This window comes from Macaca nemestrina, chromosome 5 (assembly GCF_043159975.1).
Source record: "Macaca nemestrina isolate mMacNem1 chromosome 5, mMacNem.hap1, whole genome shotgun sequence".
Classification (NCBI taxonomy): Eukaryota; Metazoa; Chordata; class Mammalia; order Primates; family Cercopithecidae; genus Macaca; species Macaca nemestrina.
The window spans coordinates 125,168,309-125,181,843 of NC_092129.1; the positions used below are offsets into that span (position 1 = coordinate 125,168,309).

The 13,535-nt window shown below is 38.2% G+C and overlaps 1 protein-coding gene across 1 annotated transcript in view; it reads right to left on the reverse strand.

Moving 5' to 3' along the window:
- Window positions 1-597: 597 nt before the first annotated feature.
- The window catches only part of LOC105479525 (DNA primase subunit 2), a 310,349-nt gene continuing 297,411 nt past the window's right edge, over window positions 598-13,535 (reverse strand). Inside the window, exon 14 of the mRNA XM_011737514.2 lies at window positions 598-2,183. Within this exon, the coding sequence (XP_011735816.1) occupies window positions 1,953-2,183 (231 nt within the window). The 3' untranslated portion in view covers window positions 598-1,952. The remainder of the gene's footprint in view (window positions 2,184-13,535) is intronic.

A 13,535-nucleotide genomic window follows, 5' to 3' on the forward strand; every position in this document is an offset into this window, starting at 1 on the left:
GCAGAGATTTATAGGGGTAATTTGTAGTGGAATAATACTATTTTCTGAACTAGGAAATAATAATTCACCAAGACAAGTAAAAGTTGAGATAGTATCTCATTTAATTATATGTTGCTAAATATTCCAAGAAATCTTTGACTCAGAAGACTAAAATGAAAACTCAGTTGACGTTTTTAGTTTCTGATGATCTGATCCTGTTTAATCCTTTTCATCGTGATGCAGTTTATCACATGATTAAAAACACGGTGCTGCTAAGTCTAGTTTTCTGAATACAATGTCCTCTTTTTAATTTAGTTAGTATCTGATTCAAAAGGATAAAATAAAAATATCCCTCTTTACCAGGAAAAGAAGACAGAAATACACTAATACTTTTCACATATTCCAAGGTAATAGATGAGGAAGAACTATGTTTCAAACCGGGTTTCCTGAGCACCCCAAATCCTGTTGGTGAGTGAGTAGAGCCCCGAGAGGAAATCATTATGTAGACGAGGGTATCCACAATGGCACTGCTCCACAAGGCATATGTGCCAGGGATCATCAACTTCACCTTACTCCCTTGACAAAAGCAGGCAGAGAGAACAGGGCATTGGTCTCGTATGTCTGTAATCATCCACAACATTTATTAAATTCTATTGCTGGCACTGAAAGGAAGGAGTTACTACAAGTATCACTATTCATTGCTGAAGTTAATTAATTTACCGAATCTATTTGGTAATTCACAGCAACCACGTAAGTAATAAGGTATGGAAGTTGGAGAGTAAAATAAACACTTTATATGTACAATCTTCTTGCTTGGCAATTGTCTATTCTTCATGAACCTGTCCCCAGAGTAATGGCAGCAGATAAGATGTGCCACTATTTTACATAATAAAATATCCCTATTATTCCTTAATAAATATAACTGGCTATACAAATTTTGTTTCTTTTAATTCCCAAGTCACAGTTCCCTCCGGAGAGTTTGGTGCCACTCAAAGGTGCCTGATGTAGAATAACCAAAAACAGGTCAACTCTTTAAAAAAAAAAAAAAAAGGTAAAGTTTAAACTCTTCATTAGTGATTAAGCAGTGTGTTGGATATTCCAAATGACCACTTTAAAAACTGCCAGATACAAAACATTCCATCATAAAATTTCTCACTGAACTACAGTGGCGAGAGCGCTTCTAATATTTCCCTTTTAACACAATGAAGACCTACATTTCTATGCTTGGCTTTCTAAAGCTAACTTCATTCTGTTATGACATACGACTTTCCCAATTATACACAGACACTGTCACGTACACTTTGATATTTATTAACAAAAATGGTCCAGAAAAGGATTGAGTCAAAATTACAAAGTGATAAGAGTTAAAACAAAAGTTGTTCTTAACTGTATTATAGTTTCTGGGGGACTTTAACCAGTCCCAAAAGCTATTTTTATCTCCTAAAACAGGACTTAAATGACATCACTCAAGTGATAGATTTTAATAGAAATTCTTCCTCTTTCCTTTTGTCAAAGCAAAATATAGTGAAGGTCTTTGTTTTTACCTCAAACCTGCTTTCTGTAGATGGACTGGGATGCAGTGAAGAGAGAAGTTAAATAAAAAGGTTAAAAAAAAGAAAGGCCAGGCACAGTGGCTCACACTTGTAATCCCAGCACTTTGGGAGGCTGAGGTGTGAGGATCACTTGAGCCCAGGAGTTTGAGATCTGCCTGGGCAACATAGGGAGACCCCCACCTCCACAAAAAATTTTTAAAAACATTATCCGGGTATGGCATGCACACCTGTGGTCCCAACTACTTGGGAGGCTGAGGCAGGAGGATCACTTGAGCTGGAAAGGTCGAGGCTACAATCAGCTGTAATTGTGTCACTGCACTACAGCCTGGGTGACAGAGTGAAACCCTTTTTCAACAACAACAAAAGCAAAATCTTAAAAACAAAATGAAGGCTATTGAGGATAAAGGGTTACAAAACTGCCTAAGAATCTTCACTAAAGTAATCTTCCAGTCCTTCCATATCCATTTCCAGAGAGGAATTTAAAGAGGCCAGAGCAGATGATGCATCCTTGGCTTTCTGGATACTTGGTTTGGGTTGAGGAGTTTCTGGTTGGATAGGCTCCTTCTTTATGTCTTTACCACCATTTAGAATACGTTGGCTCTCACAAAAGAACTGATTAGGATGATTCAAAGAAAAGCCACAATCATCCACCTGTAAAGGAAGGAAATTTATATTGCATTAATACATGGCAAAGCTATAAATATATGAGTTTCAAAAACTGGTCCTAGTCCTTGTTTATAACTTAATACCTGAAACATGGATTCTAGCTGTACACATTCTAACACTTAATCAACTACTTACACCATTTCATTCAAGGAGAGCTTCAACCATTACCCAAACTTTAATGGCTCCCACATTTATATTTCTAGTCTGAGCCTCTGTGTTTGGATCCAGTTCCCTATCTAGTTTCAGTCCCTTATCCAACACCTACTCAACATCTAAGATTGCTCAAAGGCAGCTCACACCCAATAGGAAACGTATCCTTTCCCCTCTCCCCATCCTTTGCTCTCAGTGACTGGTATCACCATTCATCCTTGGGGCATACTAGACACCTTTCTCTCACCTCCCCAGTCCCCAACTCCCACCTGCCACCTCCCATCTACACCATGCCTTCAATTCTGGCAATACCCAAAACATTACCAATTCTGGTTGACAATTACATCGAAATACTTAGAAATAAAACTGTGTTTGGAATAGAAACCTGTGTGTGTGTGTATGTGTAGGTGTGTAGGTATGTGTGGGACACTGTGTGTTAGTGAGGCACAGGTTAGGGATCTGTGTGATCCATTATTGTATCCCCAGTTCCAAGTAAAAGGCCTGTCACATTGTAGGCATTGTGATTTTAAGTGATCATAAAATCACTTTTGATCATTTCGATGCTGGTCCCTGATACCACTTGTGTTTTAGCGCTTACTTGTAAGTCTGGCATATGCAATCTCATTTAGTATGATATAAACCGAAAAAGCAACCTAAGTCAATGTAATTCTTCATTCTAATCTTGGCGTTTCCTTGGTCTTCTTACAGAAAATCTCTTCTTGTAAATTTAACTGTGCCTGAATACAAACATGCCTAGTTCATAACTTATGTTATTTTTTCTCAAATACTATCATTAAACTTTAACTTTGAGTATGATTTCAAATTATGCACTATAGTAATCTCTCCTTACATGCAGTTTGCTTTCCACAGTCTCAAATCCCTGCCTTCTCGCCTTCTGCAGTTGGAATTGACAACAAAAATATCATTTTGCTTGAGTGAGTGACTGCTGGTTTCTTTGGTGGTATTTTCATTTATCAAGTTTTTGGAAACTGAGAAGTCATTCCATTTCTTTTGTTCATCTGTCTTCTATTAACTAATCCTTTTATGTCTCACCCTTCATACTGAAGTGACTTGCACACTGTAGGTATCTAATATTTGGTGAGGTGGACCCAGAAATAGTGTATACCAGTGATAATTTTGCATATTTAATTAAAGCCTTACTATATAAAAGACTGTGTTATAAACTATTTGCTATTCAGCATACAGGAATACATTTGACTAACTCGAATTTCCAGTCCAGTAAGTCATATACTTAAAAACCTCTACCAAGAATGGAGAAGTGATGAGGGTCACAGATAAAGACCTATTACACTCCATAGTAGAGAGAAATTTCGGCTGAGATCAAGGAAGGCTTTGAAAGAGAAGTGCTATTTGAGTTGGGTCTGGAAAGATGCAGAGAGTGAAAAGCTGGGATGATGAGGGGAAAGGCAATATTTGCAGCAGGACCACGTGAGCGAGGTAAAGAGACAATGTCCTGGGAAAGCAAATATGAAATAGTTCACATAGCCTAATATGAAAGGCACATGCAAGGAAACAATAAGGAATGAGTTTGGAAAGACAGGCAGGGGCCAGCCTGAGAGAGCCTTGAAAATCTGGGTAAGTGGTCAAGACCTAATTCTCTAGGCAACAGAGAGTGACCAAAAACCCTTAAAAAGAGATGTGGTGCGACTGAAGTTGTGTATAATCTTATAGCAGATTAAAATGAATTGGCCAGGAAAAAAGGGGTTGCTGCTATGGTCCAGAATGAACCCTACTGGTGGATGGACCAACAGACAGAGACATAACGTCTTTTCTGGTAATGCTTATTTAAGTACCCTAAGAATCTCTGATTCTCTTTTGCCAGTTCATACATGTTAGGCTAATTTTACAGTAATTCCACTGTGTAACAGATGGAGAGTATACAGACTGATTTTAAAAGTTATAGATCATTAAGAACAAATTTTTATCTTTGCTTTATTTTTTTAACTTAACTGCTTGATTTCAAAATGTTTCCGAAATCTTTTATATCTATAATTTTGATTAACAATGGGATCATTTATGAACTTCTTTATTATATTCAATTTTCACCCAATTCATTAAAAATCCAATATAAATTTTGCATTTTGCAATGTGTTTCACAAAAAGTAAATTTATTGTCTAATACATTTTAATCAGAAGGCTTTCTAGTTTGTAAACAGAAAACCAGAGATTAGAAAGACCTTGGGGAATCCATTAAATTGAATCTCCTCCATGTACAGAGGCCTAAGGAGAATAGATAGTTTATTCAAAGTCATAGAATTAGTAACTGGTTTTGTCTGAATTAAAATTCAGGCCTTCTGACTAGATCATTAGTTGCTCTGAAATCTGTTTCAAGAGATTGTGTGCAAAATCAAACTGATAATGATATCTCCATTATAAATTTTATTTCTAGAGAGAAACTTGGCTATAAAGATTGTAAAAACATAGTTGTATTTTATGCAAAAATAATCTAATATCTTACGCTATAAAAATGTTAGGATTTTCTATACCTCGCTTCAAGTTGTCAGTTAGCAATATGTTTATTAGACTTCAATGTGCACAAAATGAAATAGGGTAATCTTTTTAAAGTCTGAGTTTCTTCATCTATGAAATGGAGATAACAGCGTTAAGTCATAGGGTTGCTATGGGAAAAGCAAATAAAAATGAATGTAAAAGAAAGAATTGTTAGTTCTATGAAATCTACATTAAATATTTTTAAAGACTCAAGAAAGGCAAGTCACTTAAAAAAAAATAAAAAGGTTGAAGTCACAGAAGGAGAGGAAGAAAGATCCTATTGCTTTGCATATCAAGTTCCTTTTCTACTTTAAGGAATCCAAGTTGGAAATTGCTGATGCCGTACTATGGGTATAGTTTATAAAAGAAAGATAAAATCAAATTCCAAACACTAAATGATACTCAAAAGACCTTGCCCTAACAAATAAATGGCATTCAAATGTCTTAAGTTTAAGATATAATATTTAAGGTATGTGCATATCTTTAGTGAATCCCCATTTAAATTATTATTTTTTAATTATACTTTAAGTTCTGGAGTACGTGTGCAGAACGTGCAGGTTTGTTACATAGGTATACACGTGCCACGGTGGTTTGCTGCACCCATCAATCCGTCATCTACGTTAGGTAATTCTCCTAATGCTATCCTTCCCCTAGCACCCCCACCCAAACAGGCCCCGGTGTGTGATGTTCCCCGCCCTGTGTCCATGTGCTCTCATTGTTCAACTCCCACTTATGAGAGACAACATGCAGTGTCTGGTTTCTGATCTTGTGTTAGTTTGTGGAGAGTGATGGTTTCCAGCTTCATTCATGTCCCTGCAAAGGACATGAACTCATACATTTTATGGCTGTATAATATTCCATGGTGTATATGTGCCACATTTTCTTTACCCAGTCTATCATTGATGGGCATTTGGGTTGATTCCAAGTCTTTGCTGTTGTGAACAGTGCCATAATAAACATGCGTGTGCATGTGTCTTTAATGTAGCATGATTTATAATCCTTTGGGTATATGCCCAGTAATGGGATTGCTGGGTCAAATGGTATTTGTGGTTCTAGATCCTTGTGGAATTGCCACACTGTCTTCCACAATGGTTGAACTAATTTACACTCCCACCAACAGTGTAAAAGTGTTCCTATTTCTCCACATCCTCTCCAGCATCTGTTGTTTCCTGATGTTTTAATGACCACGATTCTAACTGGCATGAGATGGTATGTCATTGTAGTTTTGATTTGCATTTACCCTATGACCAGTGATGATGAGCATTTTTTCATATGTTTGTTGGCCGCATAAATGTCTTCTTTTTAAAAGTGTCTGTTCATATCCTTCACCCACTTTTTGACGGGGTTATTTTTTTCTTGTAAATTTGTTTAAGTTCTTTGTAGATTCTTGTTATTAGCCTTTTGTCAGATGGATAGATTGCAAAAATTTTCTCCCATTCTGTAGGTTGCCTGTTCACTCTGATGACTGTTTCTTTTGCTGTGCAGAAGCTCTTTAGTTTAATCAGATCTCATTTATCAATTTTGGCTTTTGTTGCCATTGCTTTTGGTGTTTTAGTCATGAAGTCTTTGCCATGCCTATGTCCTGATTGGTATTGCCTGGGTTTTCTTCTAGGGTTTTTATGGTTTTAGGTCTTATGTTTAAGTCTTTAATCCATCTGAGTTAATTTTTGTGTAAGGTGTAAGGAAGGGGCCACTTTCAGTTTTCCGCATATGGCTAGCCAGTTTTTTCAAAACTATTTTTAAATAGGGAATCTTTTCCCCATTGCTTGTTTTTGTCAGGTTTGTCAACGTTCAGATGGTTGTGGATGTGTGGTGTTATTTCTGAGGCCTCTGTTCTGTTCCATTGGTCTATATATCTGTTTTGGTAACAGTACCATGCTGTTTTGGTTACTGTAGCATTGTAGCATAGTGTGAAGTCAGGTAGCATTATGCCTCCAGCTATTTTGTTTTTTCTTTTTTGGCTTAGGATTGTCTTGGCTATGCGGGCTCTTTTTTGGTTCCATATGAAATTTAAAGTAGTTTTTTTCTAATTCTGTGTAGAAAGTCAGTGGTAGCGGCTGAGGCACGGTGGCTCACGCCTGTAATCCCAGCACTTTGGGAGGCCAAGGCGGGTGGATCACGAGGTCAGGAGATCGAGACCATCCTGGCTAACACAGTGAAACCCTATCTCCGCTAAAAATACAAAAAAATAGCTGGGCGTCTGTAGTCCCAGCTACTCGGGAGGCTGAGGCAGGAGAATGGCGTGAACCCGGGAGGTGGAGCTTGCAGTGAGCCGACATTGCACCACTGCACTCCAGCCTGGGCTGGGCGATAGAATGAGACTCCACCTCAAAAAAAAAAAAAAAAAAAAAAAAAGGTCAATGGTATCTTGATGGTGATAGCATTGAATGTATAAATTACTATTGGCATTATAGCCATTTTCATGATATTGATTCTTCCTATCTATAAGCATGGAATGTTTTTCCGTTTGTTTGTGTCCTCTCTTATTTCCTTGAGCAGTGGTTTGTAGTTCTCTTTGAAAAGGTCCTTCACATCTCTTGGAAGTTGTATTGCTAGGTATTTTACTCTCTTTGTAGCACTTGTGAGTGGAAGTTCACTAATGATTTGGGTCTCTGTCTATTAGTCGTGTATAGGAATGCTTGTGATTTTTGCGCATTGGTTTTGTATCCTGAGAGTTTGCTGAAGTTGCTTATCAGCTTATGAAGTTTTTGGGCTGAGACAATGGGGTTTTCTAAATATACAATCATGTCATCTGCAAACAGAGACAATCTGACTTCCTCTCTTCCTATTTGAATATCCTTCATTTCTTTATCTTGCCTGATTGCCCTGGCTAGAACTTCCAATGCTATGTTGAATAGGAGTGGTGAGAGAGGCCATCCTTGTCTTTCGCCAGTTTTCAAATGGAGCGCTTCTAGTTTTTGCCCATTCAGTATGATATTAGCTGTGGGTTTGTCAAAAAATAGCTCTATTTTGTGATAGGTTCCATCAATATCTAGTTTATTGACAGTTTTTAGCATGAAGTGGTGTTGAATTTTATCGAAGGCCTTTTCTGCATCTATTGAGATAATCATATGGGCTTTGTCATTGGTTCTGTTTATGTGGTGAATTACGTTTATTGATTTGTGTATGTTGAACCAGCCTTCCATCTCACGGATGAAGCTGACTTGATCATGGTAGATAAGATTTTTGATGTGCTGCTGGATTCGGTTTGCCAGTATTTTATTGAGGATTTTCACATTGATGCTCAGTAGGGATAGTGGCCTGAAATTTTCTTTTTTGTTGTGTTTCTGCCAGGTTTTGGAATCAGGATGATGCTGGCCTCATGAAATGAGTTAGGGAAGATTCCCTCTTTTTCTATTATTTGGAATAGTTTCAGAAGGAATGGTACCAGCTCCTCTTTGTACCTCTGGTAGAATTTGTCTGTTAATCTGTCTGGTCCTGGGCTTTTTTTTTGGTTGATAAGCTATTACTGCCTCAATTTCAGAAATTGTTATTGGTCTATTAGGGGTTTGACTTCTTCCTGGTTTAGTCTTGGGAGGGTATATGTGTCCAGGAATGTATCCATTTCTTCTAGGTTTTCTAGTTTATTTGCATTTAGGTGTTTATAGTATTCTCTGATGGTAGTTTGTATTTCTGTAGGTTTGGTGGTGATATCCCCTTTATCATTTTTTATTGCATCTATTTGATTCTTCTCTCTTTTCTTCTTTGTTAGTCTGGCTAGCAGTCTATTGATTTTTTTGATCTTTTCTAAAAACCAGCTCCAGGATTCATTGATTTTTTGAAGGATTTTTTGTGTCTCTACCTCCTTCAGTTCTGCTCTGATCTTAGTTATTTCTTTTCTTCTGCTAGCTTTTGAATTTGTTTGCTCTTGCTTCTCTAGTTCTTTTAATTGTTATGTTAGGGTGTCAATTTTAGATCTTTCCTGCTTTCTCTTGTGGGCATTTAGGGCTATAAATTTCCCTCTACACACTGCTTTAGCTGTGTTCCACAGATTCTGGTACATTGTGTCTTTGTTCTCATTGGTTTCAAAGAACATCTTTATTTCTACCTTAATTTTGTTATTTACCCAGTAGTCATTCAGGAGTAGATTGTTCAGTTTCCATATAGTTGTGCGGTTTTGAGTGAGTTTCTTAATCCTGAGTTCTAATTTGATTGCACTGTGGTCTGAGACACTGTTTGTTATGATTTCCATTCTTTTGCATTTGCTGAGGAGTGTTTTACTTCTAATTTTGTGGTCAATTTTAGAATAAGTGCAATGTGGTGCTGAGAAGAATGTATATTCTGTGGTTTTAGGGTGGAGAGTTCTCTAGATGTCTATTAGGTCTTCTTGGTACAGAGCTGAGTTCAAGTCTGGAATATCCTTGTTAATTTTCTGTCTCGTTGATCTAATATTGACAATGGTGGTGTTAAAGTCTCCCACTGTTATTGTGTGCGAGTCTAAGTCTGTCTGTAAGTCTCTAAGAACTCGTTTTATGAATCTGGGTGCTCCTGTATTGGGTGTATATATATTTTGGATAGTTAGCTCTTCTTGTTGCGTTGATACCTTTACCATAATGCAATGCACTTGTCTCTTTCGATCTTTGTTGGTTTAAAAGTCTGTTTTATCAGAGACTGGAATTGCAAACCCTGCTTTTTTTTTCCTTTCCATTTTCTTGGTAAATATTCCTCCATCCCTTTATTTTGAGCCTATGTGTGTCTTTGCACGTGAGATGGGTCCTGACTCTTCATCCAATTTGCCAGTCTGTGTCTTTTAATTGGGGCATTTAGCCCTTTACATTTAAGGTTAATATTATTATGTGAATCTGGTCCTGTCCTTATGATCCTAGCTGGTTATTTTGCCCATTAGTTGATGCAGTTTCTTCATAGCATCGATAGTCTTTAGAATTTGATATCTTTTTGCAGTGGCTGGTACCAGTTGTTCCTTTCCATGTTTAGTACTTCCTTCAGGGTCTCTTGTAAGGAAGGACTGGTGGTGACAAAATCTGTCAGCATTTGCTTGTCCGTAAAGGACTTTATTTCTCCTTTGCTTATGAAGGTTAGTTTGGCTGGATATGAAATTCTGGGTTGAAAATTCTTTTAAGAATGTTGAATATTGGCTCCCACTCTATTCTGGCTTGTAGGGTTTCTGCAGAGAGATCCACCATTAGTCTGATGGGCTTCCCTTTGTGGGTAACCTGACCTTTCTCTCTGGCTGCCCTTAATATTTTTTCCTTCATTTCAACCTTGGTGAATCTGACAATTATGTGTCTTCAGGTTGCTCTTCTCAAGGAGTATCTTTGTGGTGTTCTCTTATTTCCTGAATTTGAATGTTGGCCGGTCTTGCTAAGTTGGAGAAGTTCTCCTGGATAATATCCTGAAGTGTGTTTTCCAACTTCATTCCATTCTCCCCATCACTTTCAGGTACACCAATCAAACGTAGTCCCATATTTCTTGGAGGCTTTGTTTGTTCCTTTTCATTCTTTTTTCTCTATTCTTGTCTTCATGCTTTATTTCATTACGTTGATCTTCAATTTCTGATATCCTTTCTGCTTGATCAATTTGGCTATTGATACTTTTTTATGCTTCATGAAGTTCTCGTGCTGTGTTTTTCAGTTCCATCTGGTCATTTATATTCTTCTCTAAACTGGCTACTCTAGTTAGCAGTTCCTCTAACTTTTTTCAAGCTTCTTAGCTTCCTTGCATTGAGTTAGAACATGCTCCTTTAGCTCGGAGGAGGTTGTTATTATCCACCTTCTGAAGCCTACTCTGGCATTTGTCAAACTAATTCCCCATCCAGTTTTGTTCCCTTGCTGGCAAGGAGTTGTGATTCTTTGGAGGAGAAGAGGCATTCTGGTTTTTGGAATTTTCAGCCTTTTTGAGCTGGTTTCTCCCCATCTTTATGGATTTATCTACCTTTGGTCTTTGATGCTGGTGACCTTTGCGTGGGATTTCTGAGTGGACGTCCTTTTTGTTGATGTTGATGCTATTCCTTTCTGTTTAATTTTCCTTCTAACAGTCAGACCCCTCTGCCGCAGGTCTGCTGGAGTTTGCTGGAGGTCTAGTCTAGACTCTGTTTGCCTGGGTATCACCAGCAGAGGCTACATAACAGCAAAGATTGCTGCCTGTTCCTTCCTCTGGAAGCTTCGTCCCAGAGGGGCACCCGCCAGATGCCAGCTGTATCTCTCCTGTATGAGGTGCCTGTTGGCCCCTGCTGAGAGGTGTCTCCCAGCCAGGAGACATGGGGGTCAGGGACCCACTTGAGGCAGTCCCTTAGCAGGGCTCAAACACTAAGCTGGGAGATCCGCTGCTCTCTTTAGAGCCAGCAGGCAGGAACGTTTAAGTCTGCTGAAGCTGCACCCACAGCCGCCCCTTCCCCCATGTGCTCCATCCCGGGGAGATGGGGATTTTATCTATAAGCCCCTCATGGGGCTGCTGCCTTTTTTTCAAAGGTAATTAATATTTTTTATTAACCACTAAAACAGTGCCAAGGGCCTTGAAGTGAGGATTTGTGCCAAGGCTCTGTGATGCTGTTTCTCCTTTTTCTTGATCTGCAATTGTCCTTAACTCATTTTGTGATGTTCATTGTGATCTACTAAGTTGCTTGACAGTAAAATGAAATTATGAAGTTTCCTTTTTATAGAATTCTATATTTTCTTCTAGGACGCGTTCTTTGTGTTCTGAGTGTTTCTTTCATTTTCATTTTTAAAGGAAGTGTATACGGCTGTCATTCAGTTTCCTTTGGTCTTGTTTAGGAAAATAAACTTAGAGATTTTTTTTGTATGTGGGGGGAAGGGGAAGAGCATAAAGTAAACAAAATGGAAATCTTACTTTAAAATTAAATTAGGAAAAGGAATAGAGAAATAGAGGTATCCACATCTAAATCTTCCATTTCACTTATTTCTTCTCAAGTCAGCAGCTATTTCCTTTACTCCGTTTGGAAATATTAAGCGAGCATTTTCACGACTTTGTGAGTTTTTTGTTTCTTTCCTTGCCCGTTTTCTTTTTTGGTTACTGTTGGTGATGTTTTTCTTTTCTTTTTTTTTTTTTTTTTTGAGACGGAGTCTCGCTCTTTCGCCCGGGCTGGAGTGCAGTGGCCGGATCTCAGCTCACTGCAAGCTCCGCCTCCCGGGTTCACGACATTCTCCTGCCTCAGCCTCCCGAGTAGCTGGGACTACAGGCGCCCGCCACCCGGCTAGTTTTTTGTATTTTTTAATAGAGATGGGGTTTTCACCGTGTTAGCCAGGATGGTCTCAATCTCCTGACCTCGTGATCCGCCCGTCTCGGCCTCCCAAAGTGCTGGGATTACAGGCTTGAGCCACCGCGCCCGGCCATTGGTGTTTTTCTTTGTGGTTGATGATTTTTAAAATTATGTTTTGTGCATTATTTTATGTATTGAGACAGGAACATTCTGTGAAGCGTTTGCATTCTACCACACTAGCTTGGTCCTAGTGTTTCAGATCCAATGTCCTGTGAAGGATCTGAAACAAGTTCAGGAGTCTAGAGGAAAGTAGGTGGAGTGGAGGCCTTTAGAGGATACATTATAAATTTTAGATTTCATCTGAAGAGAAATAGGAAGCCATTGAAGGTTTTAAAAAGCAGGTTCCTGAAATGATCAGATTCCTCTATTTTAAAGGTCACTCCAGCAGCTGTGTGGAGGAGAAAGAATTGGAATGGGGCATGTGTAGATGCTGGGAAATGAGTTAGGAAGCTATTGCAGTGATCCAAGTGAGATGATGGTGGCTTCTAGCCCAGCATTCTAACTGATATCCATAATGATGACCCTGAGTGATTATAAAAGGGCTTAATTGTATCACATATATCCTGTTTAAGATTGCAGGAAAATGGGTGATAGGTTTTAATAAGATTTCTCTAGAGATTTATATGGTGGGGAAAAATTATCCTCAGCCACTTGGAAAATAAGTACCCACAGTTACTCAGTGTCCAAAGAGGTCTACCTCTGAAAACATTATTTTCTATTAAAATTCTGTGGTTAATCTACACATGACCTAGTGTTTTCATTTACACATGGAACATGCAGAAAGTAAAGAATATACTATTAGTATAAAATTATTTTAAACATTGACCCTAAAAATACAGAGGAAAACAGGTTTCAAGCAGGCCAGCTTTTAACATCTACTAAATGAATCTCTCTCAAACATTTGCTTGGCATCAGCACATTCTGCACACAATGACCTTCACACAAACATGGGTCTCATATTTCTGCCGCTGCAAATGCTGATTTTGAAGGAATGAAAGCAATATTGTTTTACCTATGGGATATTTGGGTTTTAATCAAGAGGTTTTGCAATGACAGCTTAAAATGAGGCAGTTGGTATTACCAAAAAAGCCATATGGAACTATCATAATGCTGCTGCAAACGGTATCAATTAACTGGTTCATTTTCAAAACTTCCATTTAAGTGAGTTTGATCACAGAGGCCTCGGGAAAATAAACATAGGATTTTATTTGGGGGAGGGGTAGGATGGCAGAAACCTGACAATAAAAATAGATTCTGTTTTTAAATTAAATTAGAAAAAATAATAAATGAAGGAGGATATTCACATCTAAAACTCCACAGTGAGAGATCTAGTGAATATAAACAGCCTTTTTATTTTGTTGATTTATATGTGGTTTAAGTTAGACTATTTCTACATGTGAGGGGATTTAGATATATGTCTTTCCAAAATCTTCATTAAT